The sequence below is a fragment of the Rousettus aegyptiacus genome, unplaced genomic scaffold, assembly GCF_014176215.1.
Source record: "Rousettus aegyptiacus isolate mRouAeg1 unplaced genomic scaffold, mRouAeg1.p scaffold_m13_p_14, whole genome shotgun sequence".
NCBI lineage: Eukaryota > Metazoa > Chordata > Mammalia > Chiroptera > Pteropodidae > Rousettus > Rousettus aegyptiacus.
Window position 1 is genome coordinate 5,599,287 of NW_023416289.1, and position 27,023 is coordinate 5,626,309.

Genomic DNA, 27,023 nt, shown 5'->3' on the forward strand with positions numbered 1-27,023 from the left:
AGGCAGTGCTGTCTGCTGGTTAAAGACACATGCTCTGGAGCTTTTTTTCTTTTCTTTTTTTTTTTCTGGAGCCCGGTGGCTTCAACTTCCAGCTCCAATATTTATCAGCTCTGTGACTTTGGGTACGTTTTCTTTAGTATTCTCCTCTATAAACGAGACCAGAGTAGTACCATCATATAAGGTTGTGAGCAGTGAAAGAGTCAAGTCTGTAGCGGACACTTGGACACTTAGAATAGTACAAGGCACATAGTAAGTACTTGATACATAGACAGCAAGCAGTTCGTTTAATCGAATTGTGTTTTCCGGAAGGGCAAAAGGTTGAGAGACAGACGGGGTGGGGGGGGGGGTCGGCGCAGAGGGAGGCTGAGAAATCAAAGCCCACATTATTATTATTAAGGACCGTTCATTGAACTTGGCATTGAAAATCTTGCCTGGAGAGTTGGTGACATTTGTTTTATTTGGTCTCCTATTGTAGACTGGAGAGAGATGACTCCTTTTAAGAAATACCACCGGCCAGTTGTGTTTTTTTTTTTTTTTTTTTTTAATTTTTTCCCCTCTCATGCGCACAGAGATGCATGCGTTCGGAAATGATAGAATCGACGCCATCCGTAAGCACACGTTTCCGCTCTGCTTGCGTTTCAGTGGCAGCTGAAATACCCGAAGCTGATCCTGCGCGAGGCCGGCCGCGTGCCCGAGGCGCTCCACGAGGAGGTGCGGGCCGCCTTCCGCAGCCTGCACGCGCGCGGCTGCCTCTTTCGCGACCTGGTGCGGGTCCAAGGCAAAGATGTGCTCACTCCGGTGTCGCGCCTCCTCATCGGGAACCCCGGCTGCACCTACAAGTACCTGAACACCCGGCTCTTTACGGTGCCCTGGCCCGTGACGGGGTCCGATGCCAAGTACCGCGAGGCCGAGATAGCGGCCGCGTGCCAGACCTTCCTGAAGCTCAACGGCCACCTGCAGGCCGAGACGGTGCAGGCGTGGGAGCAGCTCGCGGCCCGCGAGAGGGCGGACGTGGACGCGGTGCCCGTGTGCATAGGCCCGGACTTCCCCAGGGTCGGCCTGGGGGCTTTCGACGCGCCCGACGAGGCGGACATCAGGAACCGATCTGCGTACAACGTGACGCTGCTGAATTTCATGGACCCGCAGAAGATGCCGTACCTCAAGGAGGAGCCCTACTTCGGCATGGGGAAGATGGCCGTGAGCTGGCACCACGACGAAAACCTGGTGGAGCGGTCCGCGGTGGCCGTGTACAGCCACAGCTTCGCAGGTACGGCGCGCCCCCCCCTCCCGGCGCGGCGGCCCCGGCGTGGCGCGCGCGCGTCTCCGTGCCTGTGCGCGCGGGCGTCGCGTGTCCCCGTCGGCTTTGCCGCAGCCGTGTCGCTGCGCGGAGACCGACGTGGTCACGTGCAAGCGCTCTGTCCTTCTGTCTGTCCCCCCGCCCCGGGCCCCGGCGCGCGGCACCTCGATGGCCTCGCGCGGCCACCGCCTCGCTCCAGTGCGCAGCGCAGATGGCGCAGTCGCTGCGCTTAACTCGCTGGTAACGGGGCCGGGAAAGCAAAAGTCCGGCGACTCGCCGCGGGTTCCCACGGTCGCGGGTTTCCAGTCTTGTCATACCGTTTCACTGTGGTCGACACCACCGCCTCGTTGGGAGCCATCGGTCAGATACCGACTTGCCCTTGGCCTCGTGCGCCGTGACCGCGGCGCGTCCTGGCCCGAAGCGGGCGGAGCGGGGTGGGGGGGCGCTGGTGGGGGCAGAGTCGGGGGACCCCCTCCCCGTGCCGTGGGCTCTGCACCCTCAGGCCGTACAGGGCGGCTGTTGGGGGGGGGGAGCTGCTGCTGGACCTTTCTGAAATCCGAGCCCTTTGGAACAGCGGTCACAGGCTGCCTTTCTTTACGGCCCGCTCACATTTTCCTGCTTCTGTTGTTCGGTTTCTGTGCGTACAGGGTCCCCATTGTTGTTCAGAATTGGCACATGAAAAAGATAGGTGAAAACACAGAGGACGGCAGTGATCACTGCTGACTTTTTTTTTTTTTGCCTGATCCTTTGATAACGGGAGAACCAGACACAGGACTGTGTCTCCCGCCCTCATCTGCTTGTTTATTAAAAGTACTCAGAAAACCAGAGTATCTCGATTTCCCATCAGAAAAAGAACTGGAACTTTCAAGGGTGACTGTTGTCCAACAAATAGTTTTTTAATTGGATTTTTTTTTTTTTTTTTTTTTGGTCGTTGTCGGTCGTTTCTCGTTGACTAAAACGACTGTTTAGGAAAAGGAATTTAAAAAAAGAAATTTACAACATTCTCTTTGAAACTTCTTACCATTTCCCCGGGTCAGAAAATTTCCCCAAGGTAGCTGAGATATTTTCTGACTGACGTCTTCTGCCCCAAACGAGGAAGGAGTTCAGTGCCTGGAAATTTCACCGGTTTCTCTGGCATCTCAAATACCGCCGCTGACCTACGAAAATTGCTTGAAGGGGATTTGATGCTATCCTAATGGAAAGAACCGAGATCCTCTGATCTTTAATAAAGTCTTGCCAGGGTTTAAGAATGATCACATCCCAGAACTCTGATGGGAGCCCGCAGTGGAGTTCGTTGCCTTCTCTCTTACGGAGGCGATGCCCTGAGACCCAGGCGGCGGGTACGTGACAGCTGAGGCCACTACAAAGATGTCTTTGTGCTCACAGGTTCTCTCGACCCTGCAGTTTAATAGTCCTATTGTCCTCCCAGAGAGCGGGCGAGCAAGTAGTTTTCGAAATCTAGAATCTCTTTCTGAAAGGAATTAAAATTTTTCACCTGTAGTCTGTGGTCAGGAGTAGTAAGACTGATAAAGTGTGCAAATCCACGTAATGGATGTAAGGGTTGAGCCTTGCAATTATCACCTGGCGGGTGGTGGGGGTGGACAGCAGGCTTTGAATCCGTAAGAGGGGTATAAGTCCTTTGTTTTCTTAGCCCCCGATATTCCCAGAAGTCTGGCTAGTAATAATAGCAGTAACTGTGAGCTGTCCTTTATTGAACACCTACTATGTGCCAGCCACTGACACAAGCATTTTACACATATTAAGTTACTTAACTTTTCCAAAAGCCCATGAATACAATGCTACTGTCATCCTTGTTTTACAGGTGAGGAAACTGAGGCACAGAAGGGTGATGAGCCTTTCCACCGTTATACAGCTGTTCATTAGTGGAGCTAGGGTTTGAACCCAGACATTCTGGCCTCTGAGTCCTAAAAGTTAAGGCCGAATGCCTCATGAGCCGTTACCTCCTCTGCCCGCAGTATAGCCACCTCTGTGACTGGGGATTTTTAAATGTCCAGAGGCTTAAGGGAACATTCTGCTTACTCTTCCTTGCAGATCCTGAGCCCCTCGCTTCTCCCCGCCACCTCACTTCTCCCCACGGCATCTGCTGTAGCTGTCTGCACAGACTCTCCGATGACGGGAACACATTAGCTTAGCTTGTTCTATGAAATGGAACCTTTCTCTCGGTCTCTGGCTACGTGCGTGATGTTGGGTCAGAGGGTTTCCTTACAAAGCATGTCCCTTGAAACTTTTTGGTGCATGCATTGTTTTCCTAGGGCCTTCCTCCAGGTGACAAATTACATGTTTATTTCTCTGGCTTCCCTATATTCCCGTGAGAGGTGTGGTAAAAGTGGACGTGAAGAGAGTCCTTTGGGTTAAAGTCATGTTTGGGCTTAAAGTGGAGCAAAGCGTGGACATTTCAGACAACTATACTGTTGTTTGTGTCCATAAACTTGTTTGTTGGGCATTTGCTAAGCGAAGTTCAATTAGTTGTTCTAGAGAGTATGGAGCCTCCAAAGGTAAATCAAGTAAATGCCATTTTTGCCTTGAGAACACAGGTGAGGCGAGGTGTGTTCTCATGGTCGTGATGATGAAATGATGAAATGTCACATCGGGGACTTTTAAATCATCTCGTTCAAGCCTCTCGTTTCACAGACGAAAACATAGAGGTGGGGAGAAGGGAAGTGACTTATCCAAGGTCACATAGTTCCTTAGCGACGGGGGCGGGGGGGGGGTGCTACGTGCCCCAGGAAAGGTTTATGCACGATCCATCGAGAGTTCAGAAGAGAAGTGATGACTTCCTGCCGAAATTACATTCGGGTGAAGCTAAAGAGCTTTCGAGACTTGGCTCTCAGTACCTTTTCCCAGTGAAATAAATCGTCATGTGGATTTATGAGTCAGTCATCCCTCTTTGGTTTATTTCTGTGAGCAGAGGTCATCGAGAAGTAATCTGTATAGGATATGTGTCACTATGTACTAAACTCATTGGCTTCACAAGCAGTTCTAGTTAAATAGATATCTCTAGGAAGATCGAAATGGTACACTTTTTAATCAGGAATGGCTTCGGAGAACCATGGGTGAATAGAGTAGTTGATCTTCCTCTTCTAGTACTGCTGGCAATTGCTCTTTACTCCAGGACATATATACTATACATCAACAACAACAAATTTTAGCAGGGATTCCCATTTATGTCTTAGACTTGGGAAGAAGTGAATTCACTTAAGGATGGAAATTTCTTCCCACACTTATTAAATCTTTATTTCGAAATGAGTAGCTTTATACCTAGGGATTGCGATTGCAGCGTAGATAGCTTTACTGAGGTGTAATTTCCATACGGTAAACTGCAGATATTTGAAGTTTATAGTTTCATATGTTTTAACACATCTGCGAAACCATCGCCACAATCAAGATAGTGAGCACATATATCCATTACCCCCAGAAGTTTCCTTGTGCCCCTTGGTCACCCCTCTTTCTGACCCTCACTTGCCTCTTCCTCTTCTTGCCTCAGGCAGCCACTGATCTACTTTCTGTCACTCTAGATTGTATTGGATTTTCTAGAATTTTAGATAAATATGAAATTATACAAAATGGACTGTTTTTTGGGGGGAAGAATCCGGCCTCATTCATTCACTCACCATGATTATTTGGAGATTCATCCATATCATTGTGTATTTCAATGGTTTATTCTTTTTTTCCCCTCTCTTTTTTATTGTGGTAAAATATACCATTTTAACCATTTTTAAATGTACAGTTCAATGGCATTAAATACATTCACGTCCTACAAATATCACCAGCGTCCATCTTCAGAACTTTTTCATCTTCACAAATTGTAACTGTCCCCAGTAAATACTCTGTTCCCCTCCCCCAGCCCCTGGTGTAACCAGTTCTGCCTTCTGTGTCTATATATTTGACCACTCTAGGTACCTCATATAAGTGGAATTATAAGGTGTTTGTCCTTTTGCGTAGGGTTTATTTCACTTAACATAATGTCTTTGAGGTCATTCCACATTGTAGTGTATATCAGAATTTTATATATTTTTAAGGATGAGTAAAATTCCACTGTATGCATATGCCATATTTTGTTTATCCATTTGTTCATCGATGGGCATGTCGTTTGTTTCTGTCTCTTGGCTATTATGAATAATGCTGTGATGAACACTGTACAAATACCTATTTGAGCCCCTGGTTTTAATTCTTTGGAGTGTGTACCCTGAAGTGAGATTGCTCAATCAAGTGATAATTATATGTTTACTTCTTTGAGTAAAAAAGGTAAACTATTCTGTTTTCTATGATTGTTCCATTTTACGTTTCCACCGACAGTGCACAGGGTCCAGTTAGTCCATATCTGTGCCAACACTTGCTTTCTTGATGTGTGTGTACGTGTACGTAGAGGTGTGTGTATGTGTGTGTGTGTGTGTGTGTGTGTTTTAGTAAATAATAGCAATGCTAATGGGTGTGAAGTTGTTTCTCTTTGCATTTCCCTAATGATTACTGATTTCGAGTATGTTTTCATGTGGTTATTGGTCATTTGTGTATTTTCTTTGGAGAACTGTCTATTCAAATCCTTTACCCACTTTTGAATTTTTTTTTTGTCACTGAGTTATAGGAGTTCTTTATATGTTGTGGATATTAATCTCTTATCAGATATATGATTTGCAAATATTTTCTCCAAGACTGGCTGATTTTTTAACGGTGTATTTGATGAGCAGGAGATGTGAGGACAAATTGGAGCAGAACAAGCTTGATCGTCTGTGACATAAGTTGGGCAATTTAATTCTGTACTGTTGAATGACATCTTTCATATTGATACTAATTAGCCGTGGGACCTGAGGCCGATTAAATTCTTCCTCCCTCAGTTTTCTCATTTGTAAATAGTGATAAGAACCAGGTGAATCCCACCTTGGGATTGTGAGGATTTAAATACATGTAAAGTGCTAAGAACATAGCAGTGCTTAGTACGTGGTGAGTATTCAGTAAACATTATTTTTAGTTTTTATTAAAGTTGGACGTTCATCTGATTTTTAAAAGTCAGCTCTTTCTACGAGGTCTGTTAAGAAAAAAACAGCAGTTTTCTATGCCTTTTCCCCCCATTTTCATTCCCCCAGAGGCAATCAGTTTTACTCTTTCAGGTAATGCTTCTGATAGTTAATAACATACTTACGTTGTTTGGGGCTTTATTTATTGGTGTCCTCATATGGAAAGCGAGGGCTTGCTTGGCTCTCTTCTCTCTCTGGGTCTGCCAAGCAGGCACACTCTTTAGATTCGCCTCAGTCCTGTTACAGGTATGTTGTGATTCGGGTTATGTCAGCATTCAGCCCTCAGAGTTATCATGTCCGTGAAAATGCTCTTCAGAGGCTTGTCATAGCCTTCGATGACAACTTTCTAGAACTTTTTATTTTTTCCTTAATAATACTCTTGTTTTTTGTTTGAGTGGCGTTCTGTGTAGTCATAGCCAGTTAAATCCTACGCTCTCCACCACTCATCTAAATCTCTCATGAGCGTCAGAACCATAGATATTCTGTTAATCTCTTTTTCTTGGAGAAATAGCTTCTAGAGCCTTCAGAGGTGCTCCAGTCTGGACTGGTTACCTTCTACGCCTTTTTTTCATTGTGGGATTTGAAGTCTAGGGTGGCCCGGCAGAGGAGACAGACAAGCACAGTGTCCCATTTCGTGGTATCCAGTCGATGGCCTTCATCTGCTTTATTGGTGATTCAGATCCCTACATCCCATCTCTCTCTCTTTCCTGACTTGTTTCTTTATTTTGATGGAGCGTACCCTATAATCGTTCTTTTTTTTTTTTTTTGAGAAAGGGTGCTTAGGTGCTTACATTTTGAGACTTTGAATATCTTAAATTATTTTTTATTCTATCTTAACATGCATCGACACTTTAGGTATAGAGATCTTGACAGGAAATAATTTTTCTTTCAAATTTTCTTCAGAGGGTATTGGACCAAAGTCTTTCATCTTCCAATGTTTATGTTGAGAGTTCTGAGTTTTTTCTTATCCTTTACATGACTATTTTTTTGTTAGATTTTTCCCCCTAATGTTTCATAATTTCACAGTGGTGTTTTTTCGTTCTTTATCCTGACATGTGGCAGGTCCTTTCAGTCCAAAAACCCCGTGTCCTTCAGTGTGCGGCATTTTCTTGAATTACTTTGTTTATTATTTCTTCCTCTCACGTTTTCTCTCTAGAATCTCTGTGGTTTGGTTGTCGAATCTCACAGACTGTTCCTCTAATTTTCTTATTTGTTCTCTTATTTTCAATATTTTTGTGTTTTTAAATTTTCTCCGAGAGATATCTCCTTAACATTATCTCCAGCTGGTCTATTGACATTTTTTTTTAAGTACTGAAGTATAACATAGATATTAATGTTCAGCTTGACGAATTGTCACAACGTGAATATATCTGTGGTAACCAGCGCTCAGATTGATAAGTAAAACATTAACACCCCAGAAATGCTTCCTTCCACCGTATTCTTTCCCCCAGCAGAAACCATTCTCTTGACCTCTAAGGTCATACGTTAGTTTTACACACATGTGAGTTAGAATCGTAAGCTCTTTGAAGGCATGCTTTACGCCTCACTCTCTCTTTATGTCAGCATCTAATGGAAAATCAGTATTTGTTGCCCCGACTCTGTAAGTATTGTTTGTTGTTGGGTCGTGTGTGCTGTTCGGCTACGTTGTGGTCACTGTCCAGTAACTGGTTTCTGTGACGACAGTCTCTGCTTAGAGTTAGGATCCTTTTGATTTCAGATAGCCAATATCTGACCTAAACAGGCTCGATTTAAAAAGAGGAGGAATTATTTCACTCAGTACTCAGACCGGAGGTCTCAGTGGCTTCACGTGGACCTCGTTTGAACAGTAGTGCTGTGATCCGTGTCCAGTTTCTTGCCCTTCATCTTTGGCTCTGCTCGAGTGGTCACTTTTCTCTCTTGAGGCAAACCAACCTGGCACGGCCTCCGAATGACAGACAGCCCCCTAGCTTCTACGGCCACCCTCTTTCTTCTTCACGAGTTTTAGGAAGAGGAACTAGACATGTACTCTGAAGTCTGGATAAAGCTTTGCCCGAAGCTGATGAACAAATACCTCCTTCCGATGAGCCCAGTCGGGTTCTGGTCTTCTCTGTCATTTACAACATCATAGAGGTTTCCGTAGGTACCGTGACCGTCTGTCCTGGACCATCTGGAGGCTGCAGTTCCTTGGGCACCCTCCATTGTTAGGAGCTCTGGTTTGGAGGATGTATCGTTGGAGAAGTATTTCTGCTTCCTTCCCTCATATCCTATTTTACTGTAGATAATGTAGTGGTTTTGAAGCTTCAGCTGAGAGCCCCCAGAGCAATTTTTCTCTCCTTTCTCACTTTCATTTTTTTCTACCAAGTGCATGAAACATGGTGTAATGAGGTTCTCCTGTGTATATGAATATTTATATCTTAAATCCATTTTTTTTTTTCTTCAAATGCTTAATCTGAAAGCTGACAGAGCAAGACATCGTGTTGAAGGGCTGTAGATTTTTCGGTGAGGAGTTTGCAGTATTTCTCCTGAAATCCCAGAAAACTTATAATTAATTCTACAATTATTTTTCTCCGTCAAGGGATGACGTTTGTCCTGCATTGCTTGCTTTGAGGCATCTGAGAGCAGCTTCTTGTTATGGATTCTGAGCTGGGACTGATGAGGTTTTCCTTTTTTCCTTCAAATTTGTCTGAATCCTCCATTTTTTCAGACCATTTAAAAAGGTGGCCGCTGTCAGCAGCAGGCTTGGCTCCTTGTTGCTCATGGCCGGCAAGGAGAGCGTTTCTCTGCCTTGTAGGACATGGAGGCTTGAGCCTGAGCTTTCATTCTGCAGGACACGGTCCCTCAGGAGTGTCTTTGGCTTACACCAGTTCCCATTGCTTTGGAAACCTGTCCAGAAAAATGGTGCAAAGTCCGCACGTAGAAGCTTCTACCTTCCAGAGGGATGATCTGAACGACAGGTCTGACCTATGGAAAAGGCTTGAGTATCCATCACTGCCCTCAGGAGAAGTCTGGATGCCTCTTGCGGTCCACAGAGCCCTTCGTGTCCTGGCCTCTGCTCCCCTCTCTAGCCTCTTGCAAATCCATGTCATTCCTGTGATACTGTTGCAACACAGAATCCGTCTTGTTCTTATACACCCACCAGCCATTTCCCCCCTGGACTGTGTCTTCTCAGCCTCATTACCTTCCCCTTTCACCTTCTGTCTCCCTCCGATTTTAAAAACAGATTCCCCACCCCAGACACCGCAATGTCATGCATGGATCAGTGCCGGACAGAGGAAGAAGCATCGCCGGCCTTCGCAGACCAGCTGACCGTCTGCAACTTCTGGGTGTTTCCTGCCTCAAGATCTGTGACTTGGAAAGGGAGGGACCTGCTGCTGAATCCTCTCTAGGTCTGGGGTTTAGGGAGCAGGGAAAATAATTCGCAGGGCCAGAGTCTTAGAAATCTTAGCACTCGGCCAAAGAAAAGGGTTTTTTTTTTTTTTTTTTTTTAATTTGGTGGCGATGATGAATATGGACTTACATTTCAGGGAAATTATCGACATACAATATTAATGGTGTATTTTATTAAATACGACACAAAATTTCAAGTGATATATTTTATTAGATTAGAACCGGTATCTCTTCCTTCATGCTCAGGCTTGTATCTTTGTTTCCTATGTAACAGCGGTTGCATGTTGCTCTAAAGATTTGAACACAACGTTTCTTTTTTATTAAATGGAATTCATTTTTTCTAAAATGATTTAGCATAAAAATCGAACTGGCTAATTTGGGGGTGGGGGAGAGTTTTAGACATTCGAAAGTCACGTTCACACTTTGTCACTTGTTTTAACAGTTTGATGAGCGGGAGCTGGGAATGCACTGAGCCCGCGGAGACTCTTAAAATCCCTCGACTGTTACTGAGGGTTAAAGGCAAGTAGGAGCCCATCGCCTCTGCTTGTTTCTCCCAAATAACGCAGGGCGAGAGCAGCCACTCACAGTCGCTACAGATAATTACAAGTTGATTTTATGGAGAGAGTGAGCAACACTATACTTAGGCAATAAAAAATTTATCAGACCTACAGCTTCCCTCCTCCCTACCCAGCCCAAGGGGGAAACAAACCTTCAGCAAAAACGTTATTTTAATGAGCACATTTCAAAGGTGAGGGATTTATGGGAGACATCAGGAAACACGGATTGCAATTACTGTCTCTGTTTGTCGTCCAGGACTTTGTTGGTGCCATGTCGACAAGTGTGTTGGGATGGAAATCGGAGGGGGAAACAGTCAAGCGGCCTGTTAGCCCGCGAAGGTGACCGCTTATTAGAATAACCGCGCTCGGCAGTATCGAAACCTCCTGAAAACTGTTCTTTGTTGCTTAAAGTCATTTCCTAAAAGAGTTAAGTCGATTTGACCCGAGAGGGACATAGGAAAAAAACTTCTTAAAATATTTCTATTCTTTTTTTTTTTATGCGCTACTTGTAGCTACATCTTTTGTCACTTGGGTTCACTAGCATGAAGCAGCCTGAAACGTTGGGGCACCACGAACATAAACGTGTGATTTCTCAGATCGGTATTCTTTTGCGAAGTTGATCTGGACATCAGGTAATTTCGCATTAATTATGTTGTGTGCTAGCATTGGTCGCATTACAGTAGCAAGTGTTCGTCACATAACATCACTTATTTTATTCAGCCTTGGCTACTTTTCTAATCCGTGCAGTAGACGTCACCGTCAGATCACAAGTATCAAGACTCTAGAGCCGGGGTTGGTAGGTGTTTTCTTTAAAGGGCCAGAGAATAAATATTTTCGGGTTTTATGCTGTTAAGCATAAAAGCGGCCATGGGCGGTACGGGAATGAACGGGTGTGTGTGTGTCCCCGTTAAACTTTATAAGAAACAGGCGATAGGCCTGATTTGACTGTGAGCGAGAGCCGAGTCCACAGACGTCCATGCCTGTAGGGGCCAGGCAGGTACCCCCAAATGAATGAAGCGGCTTACGGGACTGCCGCTAGCAGAGAGCACATGGCATGCCTCGCGTAAAAGGGGCAGCTGCTTCTGACTTGTAGGCACTTGTGACTGGCTCAGTGATACCAGATATGATAATTCCAGAGCAGCTGGAAATGGGTGATTTTATGCAAAGTCCTTTTATCAGTTGGCAACTAATTCAGATTTGCAAAGGAAACACTGCGCAGCTTCAAGCCGTACGCCTTCGTGAGCTCCCTCTGACCCTTGGAACCTGGTTTTGCACATTCTGAGGTGTAACTGTGTATTATGTATACGTAAGAACCGCCTGGCCGGTCATCAGACATGGATAGCAAATAATCTAGCTCTGATGTTGCTAACTTCGAGTGCCTCCGACTGACATCAGTCATCGGTCACATTCTTTCCTGCAGAGCCTGGAGACAATTGCAGAATTCTCCAGCAGGGCTCAAAAAAGCCACAGCCAATAAACCAGTTGTGTCCCCTGATAATGTAAGGTATTTGCCATCCCTGTTTGTGAGGATTCTCCTTAAAATGTTTTTGGGATTAACCTAGAAAATAGCTTTGGGCTTTTTACTATATAATTTTATTCTGGCTAAAAGTTAACTAGAGTATTTGAGAAAACACGTATCAGAAATAATAAGATTCTGATCATATGGCAGTATCAGATTTTTGATTCAAACTCAGGGAATTAAAGACTATCCAAAGTTGGACATGTCCTTAAAGGTCATTTAGTAGCATTCTTTCCTTAAAGAGACCATGAACTTGGATTTCTGGTCTGATTTTTTTTCACCATGCCTGTGCATAGTAATGTTAATGAATAGTTATAAAGGGATGTTCCTTCCCCCCACTTCTCTTTTACTAACTGTAACTCTTGTTGCATAGTTGCTGCAGAGTAAGATGTCCAGAATTTAGGGATTCTGTGTACTGGGTGTGCGCCGTCTGCAATGCATGCACTTCTGGATTGTGGGCATGGCAGCCTGAGTAAAACATGCTTTATTGTTCACTTCGATCACATAAAACTTTACATCTTGTCTTCTCACTTCTTACTCTGCCTTCTAAGCGAGTCTAAACCCTACTCGTTTTCCGAATTGGATCTCTAAGAATTCTCCGATTGTTCGAACCCCCGTTGAACCTGTCTCTTCTCTAACCGTCTTTAGCATCGAGAACTGTACTAATCTAGCAGTGTTATGCCTTTTAAGTTATTTTATTTAACTTGCGGCATTTTCTTCTCTTCCTGAATTGACGTTTCCTTTTCCTGCCGTCCAGCACTGCAAGGACTGTGAATGTCGTGACCTGGAAGAACGTTTTGTCTTTAAGCAGTTAGTACAGACAGACGCTCCTTGAATGCTTTCTGCGTGCCAGTTTCTAGTGTCAGTTTCTAGGGCTCTAATTGTAGACGAAACAGAAAAACGGACCCTGCCTGCCCTTGAAGACTGGCGCCTTATTTGGATTAAAGCCTCACAGAAGTTAGCCTGTCCCCTTACTAGGAATTTGTGACAAATATGTTTACAAACTCCAACTACACTGGAAAGGAATGTCCACTGGGGCCCAGCTCTTGGTTTCGTTCGCTGATAGATCCCTATTGCCTGAGTCAGGGTTCACTATGTACCAAGTGCTCAGTAGATATGTCTTAAATGAACTTCTACAAGTTTCTATGTGGGGCCGTCCCTGCAGGACGAAGCGTAGGCAGGTTATAGTGCGCACCTTCTCCTTTATGTACCTCTCTCACTCCTGTGCCTCAGACACGTTCTCCTCTCAGAAAAATGCTGTGAGTGTGAGTGTCCTTCTTGAAATACCATAAGTGAGTGTGCGCGCGCACACACACACACATATGTTTGTATTTTTCACACAAACTATAGCCTATTAGTTTTTTCCTCTTAAAAATACGTCTTAAAAATATATCATAGTTCGGTGCATGTAACTTTCAGTGGCTACATAATATTTTATTGCCTGGACATTTCATAATTTATTTCACCGGAAACTTATTAACGGACATTTAGGTTCTTTGTGATCTTTTAGTTTTATAAACAGCACTACAATACATACCTTTGCTCGTTGTCATCTTACGGCCTCTGCAGGTAGGGATTTTAGCATATATTCATAAAAGTGAAATCGTGGAATTCTCCAAGTTCAGAGGGTTTACGCATTTGGAATTTTGATAAGTATTGAGAAATTGGCCTCTACAGAGTTTTTGAGCACGCCGTTTTGCTAATACCATGTTTTATCAAAACGTTTGCTCTTTTCTGATCTGATAGGTGAAAACTCTCTATTGGGGCTTTAATTCGAATTTCTCTTGCATGAATAAGTTTGAATGAACATCTTTTTATATGTTTACAAACTCGTTTCCTTTTGGGTGTTTTGTCTTCATAACTTTTGCTCATTTTTCTATTTGATTACTGGTGTTTATCTCATTGATGTGTAGGAGCTCTTTGTATATTGAAAAAAATCTTCTGGCTATGCTTGCTTGTTTATGTTTTTATGTGAATTGTATAATCAGCTCGCCTAGTTACCAACCCCATTCACCAAAAAAATCGGTCCTATAGATGAATTTAGGGAGAACTACCATTTCCATGATGTTCAGTTTTATTTCCCAATAACATATTAAGTCACTATTTTGTTTAAATATTCTTTTGTGTTCTTCCATAATATTTTTAAGTTTTTCTTTATAAAGAGAATATGTGTGTAAAAACCTTACTAGATATTTTTATGTGCACACTTGTATAGCTAGCATTTTCTTAATTTGCTTATTGCTTGGGATATATTTTTTCTGTTTGATTTGCAGATAAATAATCATGTACTTTGCAAAAGAATATTTTTTTCTTTTAAAAAAATTGTGCCTGTTTTTGTGTCTAAACGGGACATCTCTGTTATGCAACTCCAAAGGGCACCATTGTGTTGGCCATGATGGGTCATTGTGGTGATAACGGCATCATTTTCTAATTCTTAACTTTGGGAATGTTTCTGATGTTTCTCTATTAAAATATTGATGCCGGCATTGGGCATGAGGTAGATCAGTATTCTGTCAAGGAACTAGCCACCTATTTCTATCATATTGAGGTTTTTAATCCTGAAAAGATGTATTTTATTGAATACTTTTATGTATCTTTGGTGACTCGTGATTTTTTTTTTCATCTACAAATGCGATTAATTTTAAGTATGAGTTTTTGCTTATTGAACTAGCCTTATATTCCTGTCATAAGTAGTACTTAGTCTTGGGCCGTTATTCTTTGAACATGCTGCTGGATTTGAATTCTATTTCCTTTACGTTGTTCTTAGGAATTTTGTGTTTATTTTCAGATGTGAGACGTGTGTGTGTGTGTGTGTGTGTGTGTGTGTGTGTGTTTTGCATTTTGATATACATTATTCTATCTTCCTGAAAAGAATTGGGAAACTTTTTCTTCTCTGATCATAAACAATCTCAAGTATACTGGTCACCCACTCCTTAACTGTGGTAGGATTCTCCTTTGAAACTCTGTACGCCTGTATTTTTCTGAGTGATAGCTCTTTGACAACATTTATACCTTTTATATCTTGTTTAGCTTTTCTATCTCTGTTGGTATAGATTTGAGTAATTACTATATTCCTGAAAACTATCCATTTAATCTAGATTTTCTAATTTCTTTGCAAAGAATTGAACAAAATAACCTTTTGTTTTCCTCAGTATCCATGGTTATTTCCTCACCATTTTAAGATTTTTTGAGTTAAAAATAAATGACATATTAAAACTATTCTAAAGAATGTGTTTTTAAAATTATATATGAGGATTTTTTAAAAATTAAAATTCAATTATCCCGATAACCGTTATAAAACTCAGAACTTTAGCTGAAGCATTACGTTTCTGATCTCTCCCTTCTCTTCCAACAGACCCTGAAGAGGAAAGTGAGGATGACCCTCAGCTTGAAGGCAGAGACCCCGATATCTGGCATGTTGGTTTCAAGATCTCATGGGACATCGAGACCCCTGGCTTGGCGATACCCCTTCACCAAGGAGACTGCTATTTTATGCTTGGTAACTAGGCTATCGATGCCCTTTTGCTTAAGTTTTAGATTATTGGGTAATATTTTGGATATGTCGTTTGAAATGAACTTTTCAAGTATTTTATAGTAGTAATGAAATTTCTACATCTTTTTTTTTTTTTTTTTGAGATAATGCTAATTTTTCAGCATTGCTTTTCTTTTCATTCTCAGCATTTATGGAGTTTCCTAAATGTGCTAAACAATTTTTGGGAGTCTTCATCAGAGCCACTAAGTCATCTAAATCAACTTAGCAGTGTGAAGTTTTAAAAATATTTCCCTGTCTATGTAGGGTCTTAGTGAGGAAGGATTCTTCCAGTTTTGAATTTAGTTTCTTCACGAGAGCGGCGGACCTGTCGGCAGGGTCTTTCTCTCCGCTTGTCATTTAGATTTTGGGGAAGCAATATTTCAGCTGTGGTTAAGCTACCCGAAGCTGTGGAGTTTGTGGACCTCTGTTTTTCTTTATTTGCTCTAAGTTTTCTGTTTCGTTTGGGGACTTTCTTACCTGTGTTTTGATACACAGTGTACCAATCATATCCTTTCTGACTCATTAAGCAATCTTGGTGTATTCTCTCCTTGGCTGGGGCTCCTGATTGTTCTGACTCTTACCTGCCTGGGGAAACCCACTCATGTGTTGGTTTTAGAGCCAAGAAGCACCAAGACTCAAACCCGATATTTATTATAAGAATGATTTCCCGTTTAAATGAGTGTTTGTAGAGGACCCACCGTGTTCCACACGCTGAGTAAGGCTCCGGAGGAGATACTGGGGATGGATCAGACAGGGTCCCTAACTTCCAGAGAGTCAAAGTCGCAACAGCTCTTTCGGCATCACCTCTTCTGGTACTTTCCAGATTTCAGCCCTTTGTTCATGAGCTTCGAGGTTCTTGCCGTATCCTTGTGTGACGTTACTGTCACTGGCACAATATTCCTCTCTAAATTCACTTTTTCCTTTTACCAAAATGCACTTATTTTAGCAGGAGATTTCATATCACTGTATTAAATGGAAAACCAGCGTCACTTGGCCTTTTTTTTTGCCGAAGTTCCCGAGTCTGAGTGTGTTCTGTCTCTGTGATTAAGAAAAGGAGCTGAGCAGCTGTGAGAGGTGTTCGTGTGGCACCTGAGACATCCTCCCGGATGCCGGTGGGGAGGTGGGAGGATCACTTTGTCGGGAGTGACTCTCTCACAGTGTGGTCCCCTGGTACTGAATTCTGGGTCTCTTTACCTCTTACATTCCTCTCGTGGGCCGATTCCTGCATCTGCTGAACACAGAGCCTAGTGAGCCCCGAATCTCTCGCTTTCCATTTGTACGTGGCTTTACCGTTTCACAAGTCATTTTTCCGTAAGCAGCCTCATCCAGTCTTCAAACGACCTTTGGGCAAGGTGAGTGGAGATTATTATGGGAGTTACTCGGCCCCCCTGAGGCAGCTCAGGGCCCAGAGTGGGATTCAGGTGTTATACACGCGTGACTCCTGACTTAGGATTGTTCGACTCACGATCTTTTGACCTTACGGTGGTGCTAAAGTGATGCTCATGCAGTAGAAACCGATCTTCAGATTTCGAAGTCTGATCTTTTCCCGGGCTCGCGGCGTGCGGCACAGAGCTTGCCCTCTGGCGATGCAGGGCAGTGACAGTGAGCCACACCCGGGTCGACAGCCAGCACCGTACAGCGTGCGTGCGCATTGTGTTAGACGACTGTGCCCGCCTGCGGCTGACGTCGTGTTGGGCACGGGCTGGTGGTACGCTAGGCTAAGCTCTGACGTTTGGTAGGCTGGGTGTAGTAAATGCATTTTCAGCTTACGATCCGTTTATTGCTTCGTGACCCCATCATAAGTCGAGGAACCTCTGTACCGTGTGTTTCCACTCTAGAAGGGACCACGTAGACTTGATCGCTATGCACAGAAATCCCAGCGTGGGATGTGTTCAGGGTTAAGTTCATACCTCCCCCTGCCTCTCTCCTGCCTGCATCGGGAAGGCTTCAGCACTCAGGTTTTCAGGAAAGGAGGGAAGGAATAAAACGACAGGGGTTTGTGGGCTTCTACTTTTTCATGTCTTCTTAAAATTAAGGTTTTTCTTGTCTCAGAAATAGAATAGTAATGGAAATATTAAATAATTACATTGTCCTTTTAAATTTTTTTTGAATCTTTTGAATGTTTCTTTTGAGTATTGTGTTATAATGCACATACATTTAAAAATATACATTGGGTCCCTTCAGCTCTTGTAAGCGATAAACAGAGAAGTGTTATTATTTTGTTGGAGCCGATATCCAAGACGTAATAGCTACTTTCTCAGCGCCCACCTTCTGATATAGGTGGACCAGCTGGTACCTCACTGACCTGGGCCACGCATAGCACAGTGTTCCCAAAGTTTGCATTTTAAATGTTTTTTTTTTTTTTTATGAAAATATATTGGATTTCTAAAATGAATTCTTGTCCAAATCTTCTTAAACAAAACAAAACAAGCAGTAAATGTAGCCAGGGTCGAATGCTCCCTTTTCCCTTTACTTTTGAAAATCCAGACGCAATAAGGAGCCCTATGGAGAGATGTCAGCCTCGTGCCGATATCTGAAATCTGAATTTCATAGCACTTACGAAAAGGAAACAGTTTAGCTCAATTTATAATAATATATTGGTCTGCAGAGGAAGTGGAGGCTGAACGCTGCCGTCTCAAGCCAGTACTCCAGGGGCGTCTGATGGGGAGCGAGTCGGGTGCTCGTCATAAATCCACGGCCCGTGGAAGTGAGCGGAGGCCCAGCCGGCTTCGCCTGTGGACACGCTTAACCGGGGTTGTCACGCTTCTGCTTTTAAATTGGAATCTTTGCCCTAATCTCAAAGTTAGACATGACCAGATTTGCAAACAGATTTACAATTTTCACTAATTTTCCAACCAGGACTTCAAAACACACTTAGAGGGGAGAAAAAAAAAAAAATCCTCTGGTCTTTTTCAGAGCAGGGTGATTTACTTGGCACCAGATGTTTTCCATAGACCGAATGTAACCTGGGCGTTAGGGACTTAAAAGTGGCTTGGAGAAAAACGTTTTCTTTTTCTTTTTTTTTTGGTGGAACAGATTATACAGTTCAAGGGACATCAAACACATTATGTTTATTAACCAGGAGTTGGGTGTGGAGGTGGGTGTTTCAGGACAAAGGTGAGTGCTAGGTAAATAATTGGGACAAGCCCCTCCCCCCTTAATGTATTATTATTATTATTATTATTATTATTATTATTATTATTATTATTATTATTACATTTTACATGCCACTATTCGGGACTTTGTTCTATCTGGTCTCTTTATTTCCTTAAATCCAACCGAATCTCATGTTCGAATACCTGTCGTCACTATAACAATCAGTTATTTCAAAGCTTTAGTTGCCCAGTAAAAATTCCCCTGCAGAAAAAGAAAAAATAATATGAAATGAGATGCCTAGTCTTTCTTTTTGGGATTTACTTTCGCTCAGCGACACTTTGGGGTAAAATAACGAGTGGGCCGTGGGGTTCTCCGTCGGGAGCCCGGGTTCCGGACGCGATCGCGGTCTGCTGGGGTGGCGTCGTCGGCACCCCCGGGTCTGTGTCTCACCGTCGAACTGGTGGTAATGACATTTGCTTCCCAGGGTTCTTGGGAGGCCACGTAAGAAAACGAACGGGGACGCGCTTTGCGAACTGTGATTGTGAGACGTGGGGCCCGGGCCGCGGTCGCTGGCGCGCGAGAGCGCGAGCCTGATGTCCTCACGCCGCCCGCTCCGTGCCCGGAGTTTTGCCAGCTTTGCCCCTGACTGTTTCGTACGTATAGTTCCGTAGCCCGTAAAGCGACTTCGGGGGACGGGACTTCTTCGCAGCTGGCTCCGGAGGGCGAGGGGATGCGTGAGCGGCCCCTGGGGACGCAGCCTTGGCTTGGCTGGGGCCGAGTGGCCTTACGAAGCCAGCAGGTCGTTTGCGTTTTTATTTTTTTATAGCTCAGGCTCATCGTCTAGAAATATCCGTGGCCGAGAGTGGCCAGACCAGAAGCGCCCGAACGTTTGCTGTCCTCGCACTTGGGAGTAAGCCGCGCCTCTGTCTTGGGGGGCCACGTGGGCGCTCCAGCAGGAAGAACCGAGGCCTCTAGGAGTTTAAAGTCTCTTACCCGGGGCGTCTCAGGGCCTGGACTTGGAGACTGTGGCATCTTAGCAAATCCTCCGGTGCCCCTAAATCAGTCCTGCCCTGATTTAGACGTTTTAGTCAAAGAAAAAAAAAGGCTTTTGTTGTCCCCGCCCCCCCCCGTCCCCCACCCCCGCTGACCGCATTCCCTTCCCCCCTCCCCAAACCTCTGACTGACCAACTGAAGTAAAAAGGTAAAAAGTGCCTATAATTTATGGCTTACTCATAAATTCTAAATAATTATACTTTATTACCTCTCATGGGCCTCGAAACGTAGGTGCTATGTGCTGCTTTCTGCCGAGGCAAGGGACCAGGGCAGAGTCGGCAATAAATTAGGACTCGAGGCTGCAGTCGGTGAGCTCGAGGAATTGCCGTTCGAGGGGAAAGTGCTCCAACAGCCGCGCGAGCACCTGCCGGGTTTGTTTTCGCTTCGGAACGGAGAAACGCGGCAGCCTAGTGGCGTCCGGCACCTTCTCACCGCGGGGTCCGCTGCTCACCGCTCGCTTTTTGCAGAGTCCAGGACGTGTCTCTCCTCCTAAAACTGTCTCTCTAAAATGTGTCCCCAAATGCTGACGTTTTCAAACGTGTGCTCTTTGACTGGATACCTGATTTTTTCTATTTTCTTTTTTTTTTTTTTGGTATTCAGTAGAGTTAGGGAGAGGGCATGGCTCGTGGGACATGCCCCGAGGACAGGCACCTGAGCCCCGAGGACAGGCCTGGAGAGGATCTGCCCACCTCGCCCACTTCCTTATCGCACCCAGGCCTTTTGCTCGTTTCCGCATCATTTCGTCTTGAACTTTACTCGGAATGCATGGGATGAGTGTGCGTGCTGGGGACCGGCCACTGTGCTGAAGGCTTTGATACTTTTCATTGATTTCTTTTAACCAGGCTGTCAGGTGCTCCACCAACCCTCTCGGATCCCCATTTTTTTTTTTTCCCAGGAAAGAAAATTTACGGGGTTGACTGCCGATGGGTATGCGGTTTCTTTTATGGGTATGAAAATGCTCCCATGTTGCTTTGTGGTGAAGGTTGCGCAATCCTGTGAACAGACTATACTACAATGCAGGCAATTGTGTACTTAAAATGAGTGGATTCTTCGGTGTGTGAATTATATCCCAATAAAGCTCTTTTAAAAAAAAGGAAATTGAGGCTTAGAGAAGCAAAATAACTTGTTCAAAATGACATACCTGGTGCAGCTTGTGTGTGAATTCAGGTTTCCTGAGAGCAAAGCTGTTTCTCCTTCCATTGGGCCATGCTGTCCTTGCTTATAGTCATGAAATCTTTTTTCTTTAAAAACGTGGGGAAAAAATTTGAACGATTAATTAGATGAATACAAATATATTTTCACTGTAAAGGATTAAAAAAGTGGAAGCAAATAGAAATAAAATGTGCAAGTGTTCTTTTATCTTCTATCTGGTCCTTCTGTAAACATTAACATAAATCTAGTTATGCTAATTTCTATACACAGCGACTGCTGCTACTTTTAAAAAACACAAAAGGGACTTTATATGTTTATAGTAGTTGCTTTTTCTTTCTTCTTCTTCTTCTTCTTTTTTTTTTTACCTAATAAAATGCCCTGGAGACTTTTTTTTTCATGTCTGTATCTCATTCATCTTATTTTTGGTATTATAAAAATAATATATTAACTAGAAAATAAAAATTCAACTAGTTGAGAATGATCTAAAATGTAAAGTGAAAAACTCTTTGCCATCTACCCTAACTTGTATTTTTTGAATGTAATTTCTTTTCACTGTATTTGTACTTTATTCTTCAAATGGTTACCTCCTTAACTCTTAAGGACATAGTTAATTCTTCTGTTTCTCTATCCAACAACTGTAATCATCGTCCGTTTCTCCATTAAGAAAAATGCGGACTCAGCTGTCTCACACTGTCTCTCACTCTTGCTAATTTTTGTTGACGTTTACTCTGAGTTTTTTCCTTGACTGATTAACCTTATAACCAATACATAGATACTCTCTTGACTTTTAGTCGTAAGATGGTGAAGGTAAAGTTCTCTTCAGCCTTATCGTTATTTTCACATTTTTGAAGTTTATAACATTCACACAGCAATTTGTAATTTTGATATGACCGCCGAGCTTTCACTGGGCATGGACTCCGAAATTAGAAGGCTGGCACGTAACAGTGCGTGTGTGTGTGTTGTTTAGTGCAGAACCAAACAGAATGACTGGATCGATCCATCAATAGAAGACGCCGTCCGCCGTAGTCCGTGCAGCAGGAATGTTGTCAGCGTCTGGCTGAGACTGCCTTTCGTCAGAGGCTCAGAATCCGGCCACGTTTTAGCCAGCCGTGTGTCTGTGGAGCCGTCCCTCTTCCCCAGGACTTCATACGTGCCTTTCTTTATTCTTATCGACAGCAGAATCACGCCATTGTGATACCTGCATGCCGCTCGGTGTTTCGCCATCCTGCTCATTTAATGTTTTGAGAAATAGTGGGTCCTTCCCGCCCACCCGGCACAGATATCAGACTGAGACTTCTTCTCATTTCACTCCTTTGCTACTTTTCTGTTTTTACTTGGGTTCCCTGTATTCCTGTTTCTTGGAATTTTCTAAAAAATGCCTTCTATCTGCTGTATTTTGCATTCCTAAAAATTTGTAACCTCTTCAGTACCTAACACAGTACTTCAAACATGGTAGGTACTTTATACATAATTATTGAATTAATGAGTAAATGAATGAACCAAAGATTGGACTTTTTTTTTTTTTTTTTTTTAATTTCATGGCAATATGTGTCGGCCATGCAGGCAAAAGGAAATGTTTGCCTGTCTTTGAAAGCTCCTGGCTGAAAAGGTTTTGAAGCCCCTCCCCCGAACAGACAGCCATGCATTCACCTAATACTCGGGACTCTCCAGAGACGCCTTTTAGAATCTTCCATGGCACTCTGTTCCTTCGGCGACCCATTCTTTACTTCATTATGTCTAGTCCAGATACCCGTGTGGCATCCCGGAATTTTCCAAAATCGACGCAGTGTCCAGATCAATCTGTACATTCTCTTCCAAATCTTTTGTAAGAAAACCACTGCAGATAACAAAAACGTGTTGATTTCTTTCAAGCCAAGGATGGACGCGTTACTATGAATTGTGAGATGCTTTTATTCTTCTGTGCTTCATTCATTCAGAATCCTGCCGTATTGGGATAACTCTGCATCTGGGTTGGCTGGGTGGAATTTTTCCTTTTTTTGGCAGGCAGTCTTAATATGCCCTCTTTGGCTCTCCGTCTATATAAAGTAATTCCTAAAAGCGTCAGCCGTGGAAAAGAATTTTTTCAGGCTTTTAATTTGGTTGCATATCCTGCGTGTATTCTTTGCCGTGTCTCTAAAGACCGTGGAAGAATGACCATGAACGAAGCCTTTTTTTTTTTTTTTTTTAAATTGATCCTTGTTGAAGGTTTGAGTCCAAGACTAAGACAGGAACGACTTTGTCTTTGCTGAATTAGTCAGTCCTCACAGCAGATGTGTCAAGGCCAGACCGTATGCCCCATGATGGAAGAAGATTCACTAAACTCTTCCTGTGGAATAATTCTTCTGGGCTCAATAAACAGTTAAAAAAAATTGTACAAAGATATAAATTATGCTCCTTCGCCAATTCATTATAGTGGCTTTGTTCTAAAATTCTGTCCCAGAAGCGGTCCAGGCACAACCCTTTTTTTCCTTGTCTTTACTCACACTCTTCCCTCCGCCATGTCATGCTTTTCTCTTTATGTAGGTATAGTATAACTCACTTATCAAGGGGTGACATTAAGAGAAAATGGGATGCGCACAGTGGCAGGGCCCCCAACCCATCAGCGTGGACGCCGGCACCCTCCTCCCCCTCGGGACGATAGTGACCGATGTGGAAGTGTTATCTTGCGCTAAGCTTTTCGAGAGCGGCACTACTTTGCGTGCGTTCTCTGCATTCTCGTACCACACCCAGCACTTGGGGCCTCGTATGGAATACGGAGGTACCGCATCTTGGGAAAGAACATCCTCTTTTCGCCTCCCCAGGTATTAGCTAGAAACCGGAGCCATCTTCCTCAGTTGCCAGTGGAAAATTAGACGTGAGGTAGGAGGGAATAAAGAGGGGAAGTCCCAAGTTATGTGAAAGGACAGAACTTAGAGGCTTAGGTGGCCGCGTCTTGTTTCATTCATTAACTTCATCTGGAAAGTTTTGGGCCCCACAGTGCCCTGGAGTAGCGGGCGGGAGTAATGGGTCTGCATGCAGGAAGGAGAGAGGGAGGAAAGTACTTCATTCACGCTGTCTGGCAGCCTGCCCCTCGTCCTCCTCCCTTGCCCAGCCCCCTCTGCCCTGGCTCTTGGGAGGAGTCTCATCCCAGAGGAGGAAGAGGCCGCCCTCACCAAAGTGAGATTAACATTCTTTTTGCATATTTAGAAAACAAAAAAAAACCCGAATGATTAACCTCAGGAATCCATTCTCTTCACAACCCAGCAACAAACTAAGCATTCATAAAAGTTAATTTAAAAAAAAGGGGGGGGGGAAGCTGTGTACCCTGAGGCCATCTTCACCTAGGCTGCGGGTGCCTTCACTGTGGCTATGCCATCGTTGTTATTTGGGGAGCGAACCTCTTTTCTGAGGATCTCTTCACTGAACCTTTCCCTCTAGATCGTTCCAAAAGAATGACACTTATCATTTTATCTTTCATTGTTAAGTACGGAAATCGTAATCTATGTCATCCAGTAGAGATGCCATCACTTTTAAGATGTAGTTCGATTTCAGAGGTGTGAAATATGAAGAAAAAATGTGGACCTTGGAATCGCTAAAATGGGATACGTGCTCTTTGTTGAGAATTTACAAATTTTAGGAAAGCGTAAAGTAGTTCCTAAAAGACATCATAATATCACCTACACAGAGGTAATATCATTCATAACTATTTGGTCTAATGTTTCTGTACATGGGACTATCTATTTCTTTTCAGAAAATATCAGATATAATATTTTGTATCTTGTTTCTTTCAATACTCGTATCTTCAACATTTTTCTTATTAAATATTCCTTGAAAATGTTTTTTTTTTAAATGTGGGTTAAATATTAATCTTCTACTTTTGGTCACTTAATTCATTTCACTTTTTTGATATGTATACTGCTCCAGTGAACATCTTTGTGCGTGTATCTTCGTCTGCATCTGTAATTATTTCTTTAGGACAAATCACTAGAAGTGGAGTACCTAGGTGAGGGACGAGAGTCTGGATATTTTAAAACTGTACATATTATTATATTGTCAGACTGTAATGTAGAGAGATTGTTGAATTTACATTCCCACTTGCAGTGCGTGAAATGTGGTTATCAGTTACTTCCGCCAGCCTCCTTTACCTCTAGACAATTCTGGGCATTTACAACTCAACAATTCTTTTTTTCCTGTTTAATGGGTGACAGTAATGTGCTTTTGCTTTAAATTGCATTTCTTTATATATTGATGAGAATGCTCATTTTCCATGTCGGCCATTTACTATTCTTTGGCTGATCATCTTTTGCCCATTTTTTCTGTTGAGGTATGAGTGTTTTTCCTGATATTTACTTTATTCAACTCTTCTGCTCACTTCCCAGGCATTTTTTAATATACTCTTTTGGATTTTTGACAAACTTTGAATATATTATTTTTTTCAGGTAAAGCATCTTTACTTTCGAATATTATTTTTTATACTCGCATTAACTTAAATACCCACATCCGAAATTATTTAACTTCTTTGATGTTCATCGATAGTCTTTCTATGCTGTGGTTTTAATTGCTTTGGTAGGTCTTGGTCAACTAACGTGTAGGTTCTAACAATTTTTTCACGGAGGCTGACGGGCGGGGCGTGGCGGCAGCATGCTGGCCGAGCACTTGCGTTGTCTGAGTGGCTTTCTGTGCCTTCACGTGTGAAGATCTCCTTGAACAGCTGTAGGATTCTTGACTAACGAACTTTAAAAGTAGAGCTATTATTCCCTTCGCTGCCGTTGTTTGAAGCCGGGGAGACGTTTGAGGCCACCTTTTTTTGATTCTATTGTGATGAACGACGCTCTCTCTCTGGACATTTGTAGTACATGTTTAATTTTGAACAGAACAACGTTTTTGGACTCGGTGAACCATTTTGTGGTGCATACCCAGGCCTTTTCGCGACTTTGGAAAACATCCTTTTATTTCTTTGCTGGTTCTTCCTACGATTCCTGTTACATCCGTTTTGGTTTCGAGAACCTGTTCCTCGTGTCTTGTCTTTTCTTTCACTGCTTTTCTTTTTCCCTGTGAGTTCTAGGAGGACTTTTTGAGTTTGCCTCATTTCAGGGGTTCGATTTTCTGCAGCGTGTGCTCCGTGGCTCACGAAGCGATACTCTGAAAAAAAACGAGGCACTTCAAGCAGCGTTTTCTGATCTCACGCCGTTCCGTCTTCATGTCTGATCGCCTCATTTTCATAGCGCGCCTTCCTGAATCCAGCAGCTTCTTGAAATATTGAGAATTGAGTAAAAAAAAAAAAAAAATTTCTGCCATTCCGAGTAAGGCTTTTTCAGAAGAGGCGGTTTCCATCGCAGGGGTCCCTTTCTGCCGCACTGCGAGTCCAGCCATTTGTCCTCGTCCGTGTCTCTTTCTAGAAAGAGGAACAGGACCGGCTTTTAGTCAAACAGGTGTTGACATCGTTCCCCTGAAGACTTAGCGTGGACTCCCGGCCAGGTCCTTCACTTAGTAGGAAGGAAGAAGACGCATCGTCCCGGCGCCGGGCGAGAGACGCGATAGACTCGGGCGCGTGACCCGGCCGCGTCCCCGCGGTGTGGGTGACTGCCGCGTGAGCAGCTTCGGCCCCTCCCCGGCTGCCTGCTTGCCTCACTTTCTGACCTCGGCAGTGCCCGGTTCTCTTCTCCAAGTGGCGGCTTGTGCTGGCGACGCGTCCTGAGGTCTGTGAGTAGCACAGGTCGCGTGCGCTGCAGGCCGTCCCTCCGGAGGCCGGAGGCCGGAGTCTTGCCCCGTGGGTGCCCCGGAGCCTGGCACGCCCTCCCGCCGGGCCCCTCTGCGTCGGCGGGTGAGCGTGCCCCTCGGGATCCGCCCGACACGTTTGTCAGGACGCCGCCCATTCCGCCCCACGTCGACCTCCTTCTTCATCCTCCTTGATCCTCGGCCCCCCTGGACGGCATCCAGCGCAACTCCCTGCCATTTCTGGCAGATCGAGCCCCTTTCCCCGATCTTCAGCGCTGGAAGAAGTGTGGATCTCTCCGACCATTCCATCACTCGTCTCCCCGGGCGGCCAGGACCGGCGCCGGTAGAGGCCCGAGTCCGTGCCGACATCTGGCCGGGAGGCTCCCCTCCCTGCCCCCCTCCACTTTCACTGGCTATTAGATTCTGAAAGCGTTCTCAGTCATGGATGTCCCCACGTCTAGGAACAAGAAGGTCATGAATATTAAGACTGAGCGATGAGAATGGACAGGTGAGTAAGAATGCAAAGCTTCAGTGATTGCGTGAGGCTGGCGAGATTGGGTTTCAATACTGGGCTTATTTACCTCAGCGGCGCCTTCGGCAAAGCTCTTGATTGTTACTTTAAGAAATTTGGGACGCAATAGCCCTAGTGACACACGCTGGATGGCAAAACCCAGGAAGCAGAGCCTGGGTTAAGCCGAGAGGGGCCGCCCGTTGCGGTTGA

The 27,023-nt window shown here is 44.1% G+C and overlaps 1 protein-coding gene across 5 annotated transcripts in view; it reads left to right on the forward strand.

Annotated features, from left to right (window-relative positions):
* Positions 1-27,023, forward strand: part of FTO (FTO alpha-ketoglutarate dependent dioxygenase) — a 310,416-nt gene that overhangs the window by 86,153 nt on the left and 197,240 nt on the right. For all 5 annotated transcript variants that reach the window (XM_016142382.2, XM_036231278.1, XM_036231279.1 and 2 more), the window contains exons 3-4: positions 643-1,267; positions 15,128-15,271. In XM_016142382.2, the coding sequence (XP_015997868.2) occupies positions 643-1,267; positions 15,128-15,271 (769 nt within the window). The remainder of the gene's footprint in view (positions 1-642; positions 1,268-15,127; positions 15,272-27,023) is intronic.